The 20,905-nt window shown below is 34.5% G+C and overlaps 1 protein-coding gene across 3 annotated transcripts in view; it reads right to left on the bottom strand.

Annotated features, from left to right (window-relative positions):
- The window catches only part of LOC108740552, a 182,088-nt gene extending 165,940 nt beyond the window's left edge, over positions 1-16,148 (bottom strand). The window contains exon 1 of one of the 3 annotated variants that reach the window (XM_025980238.1): positions 15,344-16,148. In XM_025980238.1, coding sequence (XP_025836023.1) covers positions 15,344-15,443 — 100 coding nt within the window. In that variant the 5' untranslated portion in view covers positions 15,444-16,148. Of the gene's footprint in view, positions 1-13,718; positions 13,753-15,343 lie in introns of those variants that run through there. The other 2 variants (XM_025980241.1, XM_025980242.1) reach the window with 2 other exon arrangements.
- Positions 16,149-20,905: the final 4,757 nt, after the last annotated feature.

Raw genomic sequence — 20,905 nt, 5'->3', positions numbered from 1 at the left:
GGACTGATGACCTTATGATGATGATGAAAGCAATACGTGTTTTTTTTTCGGAAAAAATTACAAAAAGCTCTTTTCCTGTTTTTCCCAATTTTTCGTACAATAAATGCCTGTTAAAGTTATTAAGTATATACATGTTATTTTTCTGCAGAACTAATTGAAATTCGTTAACGAAATCCAATTTGTACGGATAGGTAAAGCGTAATTTTGGTTTAACACGTAAAAACCGTTGAATCGCGAACTTTTTTTACTCTCATAACTTAATTGATTTATTCATCCATCAGTTTTGCTTTATGATTACCAAGGCCTCTTCCGCCTGGTATCTAACGGACCTCTACGTAGTTGTACAGGCATCCAACCATTCCTTGGATTGGTTGAATATTTTATTTTGATTTATCATGTTACGTCGTTACGTGTGTTTTGATTGCGAAACAGCTGGCATTTTCTGATCTTTAAATAACTAGGATGGGCTCCGCTATGATGCACCAAAATGTCAATGACGACATTCGACATGATAAACCAGTTGCCACTAACAATGGTTTTATGTAGTAGTAGTAGCAGCGCTGGCCTGTCAATAAAGACTGCTGAACCGTATAAACATATGCAGTTTTTGTAAATAATTTTGAAAAATTACCTAATTCATTACACAAGTGCAAGATCTTGCCTTGTGACGTCACAAGCTTTGTGATATTAACAACCGTGCACCTAGCGTTTTTACTACTTAAAAAGGTTGTTGAAGCTAGATCGCAATTCACCGTTTAATCCAATGTCATCATCTTCAAATCTCTGAATAAACTTTATTGGAATTATCATTTTCCCTTATTTGCAATGTGGGTCGATCGAAGACGGAGTTTGTAAGAAACATCAATAGATAACCGTCGGAAACACTGCAATAAATTACATCTTCTTCAATGCCTTTCTATTCAGTTCATGTTTCTTTACAATCAACATTCACTAGAACCTATATATATCCCTTCAGCGCTGTGACAGCTTGTGCTATCTTCTACTTCAGATAAAAATTGCTTTAAGGTTATCAGTAAAACTCGATCTTTACTAAAATATCGATTACTCCGGCATTTGAAGTAAACTTTTTTAATTTATTTCAAGTTTGGTTTAGTTCTTAACAAAACATACGTAGAAAGATACTTAGCGGCTCAAATAAGTCACGTGTCCATTGGATATTCTGTTAGTAAAAGACAAGAAATGCATGGAGCTTGACAAGCTGACCCCAAAGGTTTTACAGTGATCCACAATCGTGGAACTTGAATTAATTAAACGCTTGGATTGACGTGAACTTAAGAACTACTTGTCTTTTTAACTTCCAATCAAACCCTTAAATGTATGAAGTCTTCAACTTTAGTACCTAATGGGTAGAATCAAGCGGCATGGCATAAAAGGTTTAGGCCAGCGGGTAGAATTCGGGAGGACACCGGTTCGATTCCGTTGTGGTTTCCTTGGACCACTGAGGCAAGTGCTGGAAGCACTAATAATAATATTCCACAGATAATCGTTCACTTCTCTTCTGTCTTCATTTCGCCCATCTTATGTTTCTCACTCCAGCTGCTACCCACATTTTCCCAAGATTCCTAATAGGGAACTGAAGAGAACCTTCCGTCTTACCCTCCGGCAAAGTTCTGAGGTATTGTCCGCCAACCAGTAGTAGTTGGTGGGAATGAAGCACCCACTAGGTTTGTTTTGCTCGGTATATGTATTACAGAATTTCAAGAGATAGGTTTTATGTCAACCCTGAAACAACTACTATTCGAAGATTTTTTAGGATACTGTCCACAAAAGAGAAGCATGAACGAGATTAACCCATTATCCGATCGTCATTTCTGTCCCCCGTACGTGGCAGTGATCAAACTGCAGCATTATCATCGTTTCATAGCCTTAGAAATATATTGGAATTTTTGGATTCCTACAACTATTGATTGAAGAAAGCTACAAAGGTCGTCAGATACATTTTTTAATAAAACATTACATTTAAGTTGCCCTGGTGAGTTGTTGGTGGAAATCTGGTGTTACAGACGAAAGATGAGGATATCGTGGATAGAGAAGGTTAGAAATGAAGTATTAAAAAGAGTAGGAGAAGTCAATAAGAAATAGGCGAGATAGGTTGGTATGAAGGTCTAGTCAGAGACATATTAGAGGCAGAAATAGGAGTTAGGAGGGGTAGAGGTAGACCTAGATTATATTACTGTTCGCAAATAGTTAAGAATGTGGGATGTTCTAGTTTTAGGGAAATGTGAAGTTTAGCTCAGGATAGGAAGGAGTGGAAGTACGTGTCCAACCATTCTTAGTACTGACGACCTTATGATGATTATGATGATGATGCTTATGGTTCATCCACCATTTGTCAGTAATGTTACGGGGTCAATTCTTCCATCTGATTGCTCTTTTTTAAATATGTAGATTCTAAGATTGAGCAGCAGCAAGAAAATGTTAAATCATTTATGGTAACGAACTGTTTTTGATGTTAGGTAGGTAATATTGCCCGTTGGCACAACAGATGTTGTTAGGCAATAAATTTTATGAATATTTTGGGCAGTATTGAATTAAAACCGAACGGTTACCGGTGACCTTTAAAATAACGAAGAAAAATAAGTTCAAATTAAGTCTCGAATTTAAAATTCGTATTATCGTTTGAATTATTACGACACCGAGGCTAATAAATATTTAACATTCGATAGTAGCAGAAGTAAATTTTGAACGATCTTTTAATGGACAAGAATAATAATCAGAAAAGAAAAAAATAATATTATTTAAAACAATGTTTATTAATTCGTGTTAATTTAATGAAAATTGGAATATAGAATCCTGCTTTTATTTACTTGTTATGTTTGTGAAAAGATTACAAACAGAAACTGGTACACTTCAGCAATTTTAATTTCAATTTTGCAACCGCATAGCATAGCCACTTTCTGTTTAAATGACACGATGTACCAGTATAACCTGTGTGATGGATCAAACTAACCTACATATGCACATGGGATACGATTAAGAGACATCGACCGACAAATAAAGGCAAAAGTGAAAAGCTTTAGTTATTTTTTTTTATGTAAAAATAAAAAATATTGGACATGAACTAGAAGAGATGACCCAAAAGTTATCAAGTTTCGGCGCTCATGTAGCCATAATACAAGAAAACGTCGCTCATTTCTGATTCAAAATCACTGACCGTCACTGTTTACAGTTTATCTGGAGCTTATCTCTGACGAGGCACATGGATCAATGTCTACCTCTGCCCTCTTAACTCCTATTTTTACTTTCAATATGTCTCCAATTACACCTTCGTGTCTGAGAAAGTGTTCTGTCAACTTATCTTGCCTATTTCTTATTGAGTTCAATTTTTAATTCAACCTTCTCATTTCTAACTTTTTCTATCCATAGTATTTTCAACATCGTTCTACAACATCGCATCACAAATACTTCTAATTTTTATTTATTTATTTACTTGTTTCAGTTATTATTTTATATAGACAGTAGGTAGACAACTTGGAACCTCGCCTGTGATTGTTTGAAGGTCATCAAAAGTTAATGAAAAACCAATCGAAATAAATATTCATTAAAACGGAGATAAAAATATTTCAAAAAAGACAATTCTCACTATTAAAAATGATAATATGTTAATTTTAATGCAAATAGTTTATTAACATATAGAGTAATACAATAATGAGCTATACCAAAAACCACAAACGGATCGTGTAAATCGTTAGAATTTCTTAGAAATCAGTATATACTTTACGAAAGACAGATTACATCGTCAACCTTCCACAACGTAGCCCTTTACTACAAAAAAACTCTCCGTAACAAAAGTAAGTACATATTACTAGGGACTCATTGATGTGATTCGCTGTATTGTGGACGAACGCCGCAGGTTGCGATCGATACAGCGGCGTATTTTATAGCGTTGTCAAGAGCTGACAGCTGTGGTCGTATATCATACACGCACAAGACACTCACAGGTTTTAAGACAAAAACAGCCAACCAGAAGCTTTCCGGAAGTAATCAAGAACATTCTAAGGCTGTATAAATCAGAATTTACCATCCGACGAAAGACAATCAATTAAAGATAGGCGATATAAATAGGGTACAAACAAAGAATTTAGTTACATAACTTTTATATCCAACGTATTTTGATTTTGACTTACTCTTCACACGGCAAGTTCATTATCATGCAATGGAAACCCGAAAAAGAAAACCAAGTGTGAGGTAGTCAATACACAATAACAATTTAATAATAACGAACTAATAATAACTACAATGGCGAACGTGCGAATAATCGGCCATTAAAATATTATTGAACGCTTTAGTCCAAAAACGAATAAACTTTATAAGGCAAGGTAATTGTTTCTAAGCCATTCAAGCTATAATACCAGGAAACATTAACAAGTCATGGTAGTTCATAAATTAATATGTTCGAACGTAGTCTTTCCGGGTATCACAAGTCCATAAATTTATTTATTGTACCTACCCATTTAACTTGACCCTTGTACAATGCCAATAACCAATTAACTACGAGCCCATATATCATTTTTATCTGAATTATTTGTTTATTAACGAATATTAAATTATTGGCAAGCAATTTATTGAAACTATTAGATGTGAACTGTGATTTCGAACTCATTAATTTTTATTAACACGCTTCATATTTTTGAAAAAAAGAATGTCCAACGTTCCCTTATTTCCACTAACTGATGCTGTCTAGAGAGAAATAAGCAAGAGGGAGGGTATGAAGAAAGTAAAAGGGTGAAGGATTACTGGATTACTGAACCTGAAAAACTTGGATCAATGTAGTCTGGACTGGCAACAGAATTGACGTTCTCCTGAATGTGAAGTCTTCATCTAACCATTTAATAGATACTCGTCCACCGAACTTAAGATTACAATTCAGATGACAATGAAAGTAAATAAATAGGCACTTGTCGCCATCTACAAATCTTTTTTGCTAATTATGGTATTTCATAGTGGTGGACAAGCTTCCTACAAAAGGAATCTACTCATCATATTGAATCTGCAGTGGAATGCTCATGGTTAAAATAGATTGTGGGAAAAAAATTGGATGAAAAGTGATCATACGTTTCCATGCTCAATTTGGATGCAATTCGGTATCAATCCCCTCAGTTCTGAACGGTCGGGCATAATTCTATTCAACTCAACCCGGCTTCTTGAGTCCAGAGATTTGAGTCAAACGAGACCCAGCACTTCCAATCACCTCTAATCATTTCAGGAAGTTGACTACTGACTCACGATTTAGTCCTATGGTTCATTTATTATTTTGTGCACGTCCGGTTCGGACAAAGTCAGTGATCAACATCCTGAAGTGGTTGCAGGTGGTCGGGAGTGACACACTGAGAAGTTGAGCTGGATCGAATGCTATCATGATCGACCGTCCAGGGCTGGGAAGAAGGCTGCCGAAATGCATCCCTCAATTTTTCAGATAATATAAATCTTTTTCTCCAATTTTCAGGAACCTTTTATATTTACACTATTTCTGGAAATGAATAACGATTGCGAAGGACTTTTCACCAGATCCATTAGTGTAAAAGAATGTAAGTTTAGACAAATATTTATTGTCAGTTCTCAAAAATAATCTCCAATTTTTTTGAGCAGAATATTTAATAGGTCTTGCGAATTTAAATTAATTGCTAGACGTATGAAACTTATCAATTCTCAGTAATTTGTTTCGACCTTAGGGTCATCGTCAAAGAGAAAGTATAAAAATTCTATCATTCCGACGATGACCCTTAGGTTGAAAGCAGTTTGTCAGAACTGATAAATAAATTAGGAAAGACTTATAAATTTGGTTTGTTTCGGTCTCTTTCGAAGCCCTAATACAAACCAGTTTCCAATTTTACCGATAAAAGGGATAGAAAGCAAATTCACATTCGTATTTCTAAAACTTACATTTGCCAAACAACTGTAATCTTTTGTTTATTTGGCAATATATTTAATAATCTGATGCACATTCGGCAACAAGCATATTATCGTATGTAAGTGGACTTCGGCTTTCAACTTTTAGGTTCTATGGGAAATTCCACAATATAGACCACGGAGTAAACAATTTTTAAATTAACTCAATTAGCAACAGGTCTTGACAAATACCACAACAAATTAGAAGGTTGAAAACAACGGTATCTCCCCACAATGTGCAACAAAATAAATTGATACCATTTAGCCAAATATGACAAATGGAAACTTACGTACAATGACACAACAATTGGGATAAAAAAATACAGAAATCAGTATAAAATTCATAAAACATCACAGGTTTGAGTAGTAACGCCAACTGCTCATAATTTGAATTTCAGTAGGTACTACAAAGTGACCTGAACTTTTTATTTATTATTAAGTATGCTCTTAGAAACAAATAAGTAAATCATATTTAAAGATGATCTTCAGAAATGTTTATAACTGGAGACGTCTTTAACGACATTCCAAATCAATTACATACTATTTTGTTGTTCGGGGATTTTCGAAATGTTGGATCTTTAATTTAATTTCACCTAAAAAGCCGTACTTGCACTTTAGTCTAATTCAGTGAACTTGTTCGAATTGTAATGAGTCACGTAATCGCAATTTGCTTAATTGGTTTAAACATTAATTATTTATGTTCAGTACAACGAGCCAACCGTTCCCTTTTCCTCAAATAATAGGTAAAGACATTATGTAGAGCGACCAACTCTTCAAAAATGACGTTAAGATTCTTTAAAATGTAAACAACAACGTCATTCTGGTAGAAATTATTTAGTATTACAATGAACAACAACAATAAATTGTTATCAGCAAGAGAGAGAGAGAGAGAGACAAAGCATTTGCGTATACACATATTCACGTTTTACATTCATGGCCAGTGAAGAGCATAATATTAAGATCTCGAAGGCTCCAGAACATACACATTAAAGTTTATCAAACCCATTTAGACACTACAAGTTTAACAAAAGTGAAAATTAGAAATACACATTTCACTCAAAAAAGTATTTATACATTGTGTCTCATAATCAGTCTCAACTACATTTAGAGATTATAATAATGCTTCTGTATATTGATGTTTGTAATTTCTACATTCGTATACTAATTGAACTCCTCCAAATGGATGGTACCATTGCGGACAATGCACTTACATTTTTATCATGGTTTTCCCTCATACCAAAATCTAATCTAAGCCCTTGGTGCATAGTACCAATCAGGAAATCCTCTTTCATCATAACCTAACCTAGACTTAAGGTGCATAGCACTTCACACATGTCTTCCAGAGAAACCTTCCCATCATAACCTAACCTAGTGCTTACTTCGATATATAATCATTGGCGTCGAAGCCAATCAAGGATTCTCTTTCACAAATAACCTAACGTAAACCTAATATGCATTATATCATCTCACACATTAATCTAATTTAATGATTGCATGAGAAAGATACAAAGCAAAAAGGAACAGAGAAATTGACGACCGGATACGTTTTGAAAGTATCCCATCATCATCATAACACTTTAATTTAATGTCAAGCATCAAAAATTCAATTTTTTATTACCTTTTTGCACTCTTTCTATGTTCATTTGTAATTACATTCCTTACTGAAATGAAGTTATCTGTGATAAAAGTATGTAGCAATTTTGTTGAAGTATCACATTTTTTCTGGTTGGGCGATTTAAAATTTATTTTAATGTACCTAAATAAAAAAAATTGTTTCAAATGATTTTTTTCTTAATTAATTAAAAGATACGATAGACTTATGGTCTAAATCATTCTCTGCCCTTGTAAATATGTAGGTACCTATGTATGGTTGTACTTATTGATGAGTACAAACAAATCCAAAATTAATTTAAAATTGAGAGTTTCGGTTATCATAAGATTGAGGTGATGTAGATACTTGTATACTTAGCAAACATCATCACAATTAAACTAAAAAAATGATCTTACGTTACTAATATTTAATAACACGCACATTTTTGTTGTTATCTACGAAAATTGAGAATAGTAAATAACATTCCTTTAGATACTAACGATAAAACTGTTATGATTGTATTTACGAATACAACTGTTGATGTATTATTTTTTAGTCGAGACACCTCAGAAGTAACTAGCAAAATTGTTTCGTTGCTTATCAATAAAGGTAAAGTACTTTTAAAGAAAATGCTGCAAATTAATGGGCTGGTAACCTTGTTTAATTTTCAAATTTTTGCTAAAGACAGGTATGTAGGTCGAAACATTATTGTATCTGAGATAAGGTCGAGCATACTGTCAATCACTGTCAATTGAAACATCAAAAAACAGTTTTTTACAAGCACGTCTGCAAGACTTTTCAAATATCCTCTGCGATTATCAGTTGTAATATATAGGGTTGTTCGGAAAGTCATTTCGTTTTTTTTTGTGGAAATGAAAGACAGTTTTCGTATAATAAACAAATACTTTATTAAATTATATATTGACCGTTCTGGTCCAACACCTTTTGCCATCTTTCTGGTAGTAGCATAATTCCACGCTCATAAAATTTTTGGTCTTTGCTGGCAAAAAACTGATCAAGGAGGTTTTTGACATCCTCATTTGAGGTGAAGGTTTTACCGTCTAAAAAATTTTGGAGTGACCGCTGATCGGAACAAATAATAATCCGATGGTGCCAGGTCTGGAGAATATGGTGGGTGTAGCATTGTATCCCATTCAAGCTGTAAAAGCTTTTGGCGAGTGACCAAACTTGTGTGAGATCTCGCGTTGTCTTGGTGAAACACTACACCTTTGCTGTTGATTAGTTCTGACCTTTTCTGTTGAAGTGCATCATTCAGTTTATCCAGTGTTGAATTTGATAAATATAACCTCAATCCGATTTCACGTGTTGTTATTCGCCGGTTCACATCAACTAATGCCTTTATTGAGTTTTTATCAGCTTCAACCGGTCTTCCCCAACGTGTTCTGACACTGGCGTACTGTCAACACACCTTCTCCATACACATCAGTCAATCAAAACAAACAACAAAAAACGAAATGACTTTCCGAACAACCCGTCGGTTTACTAGTACAATCCATCCAAATTTATAGCAAATAGGCCTTATACTTTAACCACACAAACACGTACGCACGCAGATACACCCACCCGCACATATTATATAAAAACCACAATCACATAATACACACACATACGGCTGAAGAGGACCTTCAGTGGTTCTAGAACGGCCTGAGGTAGAGGGGTTTTAGGACTTCTTCCTCGGGAATCCGACACTATCCAGCCATATGCACGGCTGGGCGTCTTTTGAAGACCGAGCGGCATGGCCTAGAGGTCTAGACCATTGCTTAGCATTCGAGAGGACGCCGGTTCGATTCCGGGTCCGTCTGCCTTGGTCCAACTTTTTCTGTGGTTTCCTTGGATCACATAGGCAAATACTGAGGCAGTAATATTCCACAGATAATCTTTCATTCCCTTCTGTCTTTTCGTCCGTCTCATCTTTCTCACCCGAACCACAACCCACCCATTCCCACGATTCCTGAAAGGAGGCAGAAGAAGGCCTTCCGTCCTACCTTCCGGTGTAGTCCGGAGGGACTGCCCGCCCACCAGCATTACTTGCTGGTGGGAATGAAACACCCAAAAGTTTTTTTTTTTTCTTTTGAAGAATTTCCCTCGCCCACTTGTTTCGCAAGAGAGAAGACTTCAATATCGCCCTTAATAATGTCCACCACAGTTGTGGACGAAACGTCGGGAAAAACCCAACAGGTACAGGTAGAATTATAACGTGGATGTATCAATAGATAACTTTTGGATAAATATCACTACCAGTTATATCACCCATTGATGTTAATCTCATTAGTTTTAACTAATTAAAACAATTAGTGCGGTGTCGTGGGTAGGAACGAAATTTACAAAAAAAGCAAAACTCAAACAGGATATAATGCAAACCAGCAAAGCTTTTCATCTCCTTAATATACGAGATAATCATCATGGGTGAAACAATTGTTTCGATCTATAATAGTAAGTTCTAACATGCAAATCTATATGTTGGTGTTATTTATATTTACTGTAAACTTTTACAAAAAAAAGAAAGTTCGAAATGTCAAATTAACAGTTAGTCATAACGTCATAAGGTGGACAATTGTGCAATTTACATTGAAACCAGTTTTGTTTTACATAACCACTAGGTTTCATAAACCTTTAGCTTTTAATGTTTTACTGTACATGTGCAATGCGCACATACGAGGGTGGATTGATAAGTTTCCGGCCTAACCAAGAGATGACGCCACTAGGCCTACCTTGAGGTGACATTCTATAGTACCATCCTTGGATAGCTTGTAGCTATAGTTTCAGCCCGATCTCCTTGCTAGTGTAGGTTTGACAGCACGCTGAACAAGACGCCTCTGTGGTTTTCGTAAAAATGGAAAAGCAGGAAAATCGTGCTGTCATCAAATACTTTTATTTGAAGGGGTTAACGCCGAAGGAAATTAAAAAAGAGATGGACTCAACACTGGGGACATCCTCCCCGTCATATTCAACCGTTAAGCAGTGGGTTTCCGAGTTTAAAAAGGGTCGTGTGAGCACCTCTGATGGGCCTCGCTCAGGACGCCCCGTTGAGGTCACAACTCCAGATATGATCGAAAAAATTCATCAAATAGTGCTGGGAGACCGCAGATTGAAAGTGCGTGAGATAGCTGAGACCTGTAAGATGTCATATGAACGTGTGCAACATATTTTGCACCAACATTTGCATATGGAAAAGCTCTGTGCAAGATGGGTGCCGCGTTTGCTAACAGTCGACCAAAAATTGATTCGAAAAAACATTTCTACCGCAAATTTGTCATTGTATAAGCGTAATCCAAGCGAATTTTTGCGTCGATTCGTAACCGTTGACGAAACGTGGGTCCACCACTACACTCCTGAAACCAAAGAACAGTCTAAACAGTGGATTGGACCAGGGGAACCAACTCCAAAGAAGGCAAAAACAATTTTTTCGGCGAACAAGGTTATGGCTACTGTTTTTTGGGATGCAAGAGGTATTATATACATTGATTACCTTGCAAAGGGTAATACTATCACTGGTCAATACTACGCAGACTTATTGCAACGTTTGAGCCACGAGGTGAAAATTAAACGACCTCATCTGGCGAAGAAAAAAATCTTGTTTCATCACGATAACGCACCAGCGCACACGTCAATCGTTGCGACGGCTAAAATCAACGATCTAAAGTTTGAATTGATGCCGCACCCTCCTTACTCTCCAGACCTAGCCCCGAGTGACTATTTTCTGTTCCCTAATCTCAAAAAATGGCTTGGCGGTAAGAGATTTGCGGACAATGAAGAAGTAATCGAAGCTGTAAATGGTTATTTTGAGGAGCTTGACGAATCAGTCTATAGAGATGGCATTAATAGACTGGAACACCGCTATGAGAAATGTATCAGCCTTGGAGGAGATTATGTTGAGAAATAAAAAAAAAAATTTTTTAAAAACCTTGTTTTTCTTGGTCAGGCCGGAAACTTATCAATCCACCCTCGTATGTGTAGAATCCTTTATAAAATTGATAGAAAGATTGGCACATAATAGGTACTTGTATATCGAACTTACGAATCAATTCAATTAAATAAAAACACTACAGTTGATATTCCAATGAACTTTTTCTGAAAAATGTGTTACCTTCAATTTAAAAAAAAAAAATCATTCCAATCGTTGGAATAAGAGAATTAATTAAGAGATAAGTGACGACGCAATATAAACAAAAAACACAGCAATTAAGAACCCATTTTTAATGTAATCGTGACATGAAACACTTCTAGAAACGTCATAGACGAGACGGTTTCTTGATGATATCTCATACCTATTAATTACATTATCAACAAAATTTAATTATGTTATCGGAACCTGCAACCAAATTACAATAAAGTTCACTAAACCTAAATTATATAATTTTGTGAGGCTCTTTCTTATATGTCTACATTGCAACATTATTTGAAGGACTAAACAATTATAGATTTATATAATAACACTAGAGAAATGCATTAAGAAGCACTACTAAGAGTGTATAACTCAAATCATATGCTCACAACGTTTGTGAATTTTTTAAATTGATTCTCCTAATTTGCCTGAAGCATAAAAAAAGGATCTACAATAAAATCCAATTTTAGAATATCTAATAAAATCAAATGGTGTTAAGGTTAGAGAATAGTTTTGTTATATAAGTATTACACTTTAATAAACAATGCCCATTTAGTTTTAAATTGCTTTCAACATGCTGAAGTTGTACTATGCAATATTAAAAACACCTGTGTTTATAAAGGAAATTTTTCCTTTGCATACAAGCGTTAAACTTCGGTATTAATGGAACATTATTTCACGATTTTTTCCTCAGTTAGAGAGATGCTGACCTTTTAGAACAAGTTCTACCTCACGTGTCCACGAAGATTACGCTTTTTACTGAAACATCTTGGAACGTACTCTCAAACAAATAAAAATTTAATATCCTGCGACAATCACTTTTCACCGAAGGTGGACCAGATAAAGGGTGTACCAATAAAACAGCTCGTTTTAATTGTTTAAATTAACCAAGCATGGTACAATGATAAAGTTGCTTTTAAGATTAGACCAGATTTTCATTTACCAAAATAGCAAAACATGGTCATTATTAGTTAATAAGTATTTTTTTTTAGAAATTTTGTGATTTTTAAATTTGATCAACCCATTACAAGTTTATAAATCGCACAGAAAACTTCCTCTTTCTGATAGAAATATTCGCATTTGGTACAAAACAGATAAAAACCGAAGAGAATCTACCTAGTGAGGCCCTGTTCAATTGCATAAATATAAGAAGAAATGGGTGACTTTCGATATCTAAGAATTCAGATAACTCAGCATGGAAGGAGCAGTGGTGATATAAAACAAAGAATAGGTTGGATCTCCTTCAACAAAAAGAAGTTACTTCTGTGTCCGATAACGGTTAATTTAGAAATTGGAGACAGATTTTTAAAAATGTGCGTTTGAAATGCGGTGTAACAGGCGAATGAAGAGGATACCGTGGATAGAGAAGGTTAGTAATGAAGAGGTATTAGAAAGAATAGGAGAACGGAGGACTCTTTGGAAGTCGATAAAAAATAGGCGAGATAGGTTGGTAGGACACCTTCTTAGACATGAAGGGCTAGTCCCAGATATATTAGAGGCAGTAACAGGAATTAGGGAAATATGAAAATTAGCTCAGGATAGGAAAAATTGGAGATGCGTGTCCAACCAGTCTTAGGTGCGACTGACTTCCTTATGATGATGATGAAATAATATTAATTTTTAGTAGCTGGACACGAAAATGCTTAAATATCTAATTTTTGGGCAGTTCTGCAGCATCCAATTCATCCGCTCCTTCTTATAAGTCAATCCTTGTCAAAGTCACAGTTATTGACAGCTTGTATCATGTTAAAAGCTTCGTTCTAAGCTCTAATTGTCTTATTAGTTAAAATTGGGCCAAAGGTCATCAAAATTACTTAATTTACTTCTTTAAAGTGAGAAGGTTTCATGATACACTCATTTAATGGTCCTAACCTTCCCGTCCATTTACAGCGGGATGTTAACAAATTGGACACCATATTGTCACATCATCGCGCTCACTAATAGACCTTAACTAGTCTTGAAACGTTAACCATTATTTCAGTTACTAATAAATACCTAACTAATATTAATTTATTATTCAACAGTTCAACGGTCTTTACCCCTATCTGTTGATCTGTTATAAACGAATTGTCTTTGTATATAGGTACTTACAATTGAATAACGAAACCATTTCGACTTGTAGATTTCTGCTTGCACCTGTCGTAGACAATTTGTAAAATGCGGATTTCCAAATATGGCTAAACGCTCAACAGAACACGCTCAGCAGGTCTGTGAAATATTGCACTTTATTGCACTGGAGTTGAGGAACCGCCGATCTCAGATCGTTCAAAATAAGGATACGGTTGGAGGTATGTAATTCTTCCAACAACAATCCTTGTATAGATCAACTTTTTTTTAAGGTAAGTCAATTAATGTGTTTAGTATAATTACTGCTTCTAACTTTTACAACAAATACTGTTTAAGTTTGCAGAGTACAGGTGAATAACTGTAGGATTGAAGCACTACGCAATTTTTTTTCGAATATTTACGATCGAGTAAACATACCTATTGTATTTACCTATGCACTTTCTGCGATTGGTACACAAGTTGACAATAAATAAAACGTGTATATCAAGAAAACGTTTCACAACAATAAATCAGTAAAAACAGGGAAAAGGCAAGCAAACGAACAAAAAACCTGACGATTTGATTCCGAAGGTTGATGAATTTAACTTGCGCACATGAAAGTAAATATTTGTCATAAACGAACACAGTAAAATTAACAATATGAACCATTAACGAAAGTACCTACTTGGATTAAGAAAAATATTATAAGTAAAGGTGGAAATGTAAATTTAATAAAAAGTAAAAAAAAATGAATTATTTACTTATACATATGTGTATTTTTCACTACAAGGCCATTGGAGAGTTATACAAGCCTTTTACATTGCTTTATACCGGTAGGTAAGGTAAAATTGTTATGCATTATAGACTCATATATATGAGGTTAATATAAAATAAAATGTAACATTGGTAGGTACCCAAAGGTAAAATAAAGTAGACTGGGTACGGCATCGACACAGATATATATATAGTAAATACCTTCATGTAATGTTTTATACGTTTCTGTGTGTGTGGATTAAACTCATGTGAAAGACAGATATCACCTTTGGATTGTATTTCGTTATCCATTCTCTCAGAAGCAGACAGTCGTCAGTACAATCCGACAAATTAGAAACACCTTTTACAGTGTGGGCTTATTTATTTGACTTGTATCATTTTTTAAAAAAAAATTAACGTTTGCCAAAATTTGGATCGTATTTAATCTTGAAGCGATAGCCAAACTCCTTACTGTTAAAACATGGCATTCCACCTTTGGTGAACGTAAAGTTGGAATACAAGGCTCAGTAAACGAATTGGAGTTTGTTGTTTATTTTACTCTTTACAGTTCAATTTGGTAATCAGTTGATCATTAAACGTGGTGATAATGATAATTCGGCTGAACAACGCAATTCTGGTATTGTTGCCGGATTTTTTAGATCTCTACAAAAACTGTATCAAACAGACAAATAAACAAAAGCTTTCGATGATAACTTATCGCACTTTTTTTTAACTTTTACTCGGTTTTTACAAACTATTGTACAACTAGTCAACAAGCACTTGTCTAGAAGTTTAGACTGACGTTGTTGCTGTTGTATATTTTGAGAGCGGTTTGTGATTACTTTCAATTTGATAATAAAAATGCCAAGGTAACGGAAAATACCAATAAAATATATTTATTCTGGAAGTGAACTCACCATTTCCATCTTCCACATGAGTGCCATGGGTGAGATGATGTAGCTGAGCGTAATAGTGATGATGGTGCAGAATGCACTCCAAATCGGTGCAGTTCAGCATTTTTTCGTTCTTTATTTAATGTCACAACTTTCACACACAGTAGATACACTATTGGTTGTTATTATTCGGCAAATAGAGTCACACGCAGGTCTTTTAAAAACTTCATTCCGAAATTAAAAAAACACCAAATGCTAAAATGCGGGCGCAAGCGCGCTATTGCGAACGATGTCACTTGAAGACTAACCAAAACACGCCGATTTGATTAACATGCAACAGACATGTAAATATTTACATTTTATTATATACATATATGTAGGTATGCATGAAAACTGTTATTACACGTAGCGAACTTGCGAGTTCTTTCAACCGGTGACTTAATACGGTACGACTCGCATTTCATTCCCGTTGAATTCGGCTCATAACTGTCAACGCACTTGCAGCACGCCAGTAAAGTCCAGCAGGAGATCCGAAGGTACTCAGTCCACTATTGCCACCACTCACTTCTTTCCGAATGCACATTTACTTTTATCAATAACACGAAGTATTGTAACAACATTCATCGGGCCAGCCTGTTACTGTTGTCGATTGTCTTTCAGCTGTACGACTCCATTTGACTCACTCGAAAGAGAGACTCATTGCGATGGTGCGGTGGATTGGGACTCGCCCGTGCTCTGAACAATATACCAAAATGGTAATAACGTTTACTATTGTGTGCGATGCTTTTGTTTTCGTCAGAAAATTAGAAATGCAATCACGAACGACCAAATTCCTTTATCAACCGGCTAGTCTAGTAGGTAGGTAGGTAGGTAGGTACGTTGTTCCAAAGCATTTCTATGTTTGATTGGGTTTGAATGTGAGTATAGAAAATTCCGAAACCGATAAATGCATGCCATGCAGAGCGAGAGCTGTTTGAATGGAGAGGGGAAACTTTCTAACTAAGCGCTTAACTCATTTCGGCTTATTGAGAATGATAATTTTCAGCCAATCATACTAACAATGCCACGCAGTTAATATTTAAATTGCTATTTCAGAAAGTCCACTTGAATCTAATTTGGCTTAACAATTTACACGGTGGGTGCAATATACAAGGTGTTGAATTACCATATAAGACAAACAAGTGTATGGGTAGTAGTTCCGGGTCTTCTGGTCGACCGTCATATTATTTAATCATACCGACCTAAATCATAATCATTTTAAAGATAAACTATCCAAACCCATCCATGGAATACTTAGAATTTAAACATTCTGATGTCTAAACTGTGGATTCTGGTAGTTTTTAAGTAAGCGAAACCTCAATCCTATTTGGAAAATCATTTCTGAAGATACCTATACTAAATGTTGATTTGAATATCACAGTCATTATGAATAATTCCCCATTTCTAATTCCACCTGGGTGGTCCTCAAACAACTGCTAGTTTCAAACGGGGCTGACTAAACATTGAGCCATATTATTACAGTTTGTATTTGGCACTGGGGTAGCAAACATTTAGCAGTATTGTGAAAGAGAATGAATATCATGTAGTTAAAAACATCGCCTTCACCACTTACAATTACAACATTAGGTTCTGGTCTTCATTAGATTCATTGATTAGGACACCATATTTGATATATGTACATTACTGTCAATGATAATATTACCGCTAATTTATCCATACAAGCTGTTCAAAAACCATTGACATATTTGTTTAGGGTTAGAAGATACAATTTACTGCATTACACTATGAGTTCTTCTAAAAACAAGAGTAAATGTCACTGATTTTAGAAACTTCCAGGCGGAATTGAAAGTAGTGATTGATTTCAATTAGCTGCGTCACTTTGTCACTTATGCCTGTTGGGGTGTGCCTCTCTATCTTAGTATATTACTCTTTAATAGTCGGTTTTTGAGTTAAAAAACTCTTCCGCATTGTAAAACAATTTCTATCTTAATTACAAAGCTAGTTTAATAGGAAGTTGAGTTTCTCGACTTTAAGTCAATTTTGTCCATTTGATCGTAGCAATTTACAATGGTGTGCCTTTGCAGTCAAGATTTAACGTACTCTTCACTCAAAAACTAATCTTTGTAGTAGACCATGAAAGGGAAAAATGTTACCCTAAAATGGTACCCTCCATCATCCATATTTTACTAGCATGACACGAATGCTCTATACAAATGACATCCAAGCAATTAAAATTGAAATTTGTCCACATGTTTGAACACACTTGTATAAAATAGGATTTTTCTCAATGCCCAAAAACTTTGCATTGATATTTTTACAATTTCGTCTATCTAGTGACATCTATACATGCTCGTACGAACTGACGGACTGATACAACGTTGACTGTATTTACAATCTGTAATTCTATGACACTTTCTGTAAAATTCAAACTACAGTTCGATACATCTTCATGGAATTGAAAAATTGTGAATATTGAGAAGTTTTTCTGCATTATTTCAATAAGACATTAAAATAATTGCAACGGATTTCAATTATTCCGTCACGAGAGAAATGCTGATGATGCAGTGTTTCTACAATAGATGACTCCATAATAACCAACTCATTCTGGTACTGTTAGAAGGACGTAATTGCGTACCGTTTTTAATTAATTTTCAATTAAAAATAAAGTCGCTTCAACTAAAAAATAAATGTAAAATATCCATTTGTTTACATTTTATAGTTTTTAGATAGTCCTAAATCGTAAGTCATCCAATTTTAAAGACAAATATGCGCTCGTAAATTTTCAATTTACTAAAGAATTATTTTCAATGTTTTAAGAAGAGAAAAATACGCAAAACTGTGTACAGAACGTAGTGATAACATCATTTTTTGAATGCGGTTTCAATAAAGAACAAATATTAATTGACGAAGAGCAAGTAAAAATTATTTTCAACGTTTTAGAAGGTGAAAGATACGTGGAAATAGACGCAGAATTTGATGAATTGATGACGGTTTTTAAGGGTGGTTTCATGTAAATCATTTGTAAAACTTTCATTTTTACGAAAAGCAAATATAAAAGTTTCATTCACAAAAAGGCTTGACCTGCTATGAATAATTATGTTCAACGTTACAGACAGTGCGAAACATGTAATAACATGTAAAATTTAGTAGTATTAGCAGTTGTTGAGTTGAGAAAAACACGTTAGAATTTCATTATTTTTCTCCCACTCTACAAAATTCACTTGATTCACATATTAACAATTCCACTTTATCTTTATCCAGTACGATTTTATTTATCTCTCTGTGAATACACCCTTTGTTTTGGTTAGTTAGACATTCCTTGGAAATTTGGGTATAGCTGTAATCATATTAGACCGCACCACGAGCGCATATGGCTTTCAAAGGGATGATTAGATAGGGCTGGTTAGGAAATGATAACTTTGCAATTGTTAGAAAATAATCGAGGTACGCATGTTAAGATTAGTTTAAATAATTTCATTATAATGACCATTCTGATCGACTTTAATAGTATTGAAATACGAAACGGTTAATTTAATACTCGATTCATCAAAAGACTTATTTACATTACAACTCATCTGCAGTATTATTCCGGCGGCATTTGTTAGTGAATGCAAATCAAAATCAGAATATATCTTCAAAAAAGATAAAGCTTTGTGAATATATTATATGTATTTACGTCACTTTTACAGCAATTTTGACAAATTTATCCTAAAGGGGTAAAAAGGGTACCTATACATATAAGTCTTTCCGAGCAAGCAATAATTAATTTTCTTATATATATTTTGTTGTACGAATTGATGCTTTCGACTACATCGTTATAATAGTTACATTATCTACCATTTTCTCATCCGATATATCTGTAGAAGTACTGTTTCCAAAAACCTACCTTGACAAAATCTGGAATTAAAAGAGAAAGCGTTGGTGTTGGTTTGTTAAATAAACTCTTTCTGCCTATTGGGATCCGTCAAATGGGCATACACCATCTGGTGGCAAAATTTATAACTCGAATGAGGGAAAAATTTACATAGAAACTGTGCACGCAAATTGTAAAATTGTATATTAAAATAATAAAACACGTTAAAAAAGTAAAAATTTTTTTGATGATGGAGTCGACGAAATTTTTTTCTAAAGTTAAATCAAATAAAAAGTTAATATGTTCAGTGAAAAGCTGCAATAGCTCTTCAGACATAGATCTTCACTCTTCACCTACATTAACTATTTTCCAATAAAAACTAACCGTTTTATATATGTAAAAAATATATTTGGAAAATTAGAGAAAAAAGTAAACTAATAGAAGTTTGGATGAAACATGTAGGTGTCAAAGAAGTGAATTCCGGAATAAAAATTTGTTCACGTCATTTTAATGCACATGATTATATTTCAGCAAAAACTTACCATCAACCATAACCTTAATATTTAAAACTAAAATCATACTAAAATTATAAAGTGAGAAGTTATTTATTCCTATGTAATTGATTTAACACAATTCTAATGATACGATATAAGCATTTTGAGATTAAGAACCTACCTGCTGCAATACAACAAAGTTGCAATAATGTGTTTGCAACGTTCTTTTAAATCGGCTTTGCACGTGCAAGTCATTGATATGATATTGCTTAAATCACCCAGAATCACCTCACCAATTATATAACGTGAATCACTTTTTAAATCCAGAGTTTGTAAAAAGTAGGCAATAAACTTGACGGAATTTGAAGGCTAGCTTCCGGATTTGTTATTTCCGAATTTTATGATATGATTGGCATTAAAAACACGCTCACCCAACGAAATTTCCTTTCCGAGGCTTTGTGTCACATATTGTGTCAATACTTATCATTTTATCGTAATTTAAAAACTTGGAAATTGCACGGTACACCATAGGAACTACGATACATTTTCCCTAATCGGCGCCATGTTTTTAAGCTCCTCCCATTTGACGGATCCCAATATCTTGCATTTGATTTTAGCATTACATTCCTATTTATTATTATCGATTTGTCTGCCCATAATACAAACTCCTTCAGCCGTCTTTCTCCATATAAATTATAATGTAATACAAGCTCAATAAATGCAATTTAAATCTTTTGAGAGTTGGTAGTACACGCTTTTGTAAGATTTTGTCAAAAACCTTTGAAATACTATAGTTAGCACTAAATATCTGTAGATGGCGATACACCGTCAATTACTTACATTTTTATTTACGTTTTAAAATGATGAGGACAAGTCGGGGTGGCTTGAGGAACCTACTGAGCAAGTAATCAACCAAAGTACTTTAAATTCCGGCAGTGTACGAAATAACACAGGTCACTCTACTATTGAATTAAAATTATCTTTATATTAATTGTTCGACTTAATTGTTCCATTTCCGATTCTTATCAAAAATGGATACTGTGACCTGCTCTTTTAGCCAATCGTAGATCTAACTTAAACTATTTGAACCAATCGTAGACCTAGCTGAATTTTGAAATGTAACTGTATCGATGCCTAAATAATGCAGTTTCTTAAAAAAAAAATTATCATAGACGTCATGCAGAAAATTGTTCCTTCAGTTTTTGTAATTTTTTGACAAGGACTGATGATTTTACAGTT

This window comes from Agrilus planipennis, unplaced genomic scaffold, assembly GCF_000699045.2.
Source record: "Agrilus planipennis isolate EAB-ADULT unplaced genomic scaffold, Apla_2.0 scaffold180, whole genome shotgun sequence".
NCBI lineage: Eukaryota > Metazoa > Arthropoda > Insecta > Coleoptera > Buprestidae > Agrilus > Agrilus planipennis.
This window is presented reverse-complemented; position numbering and strand designations above follow the sequence as displayed.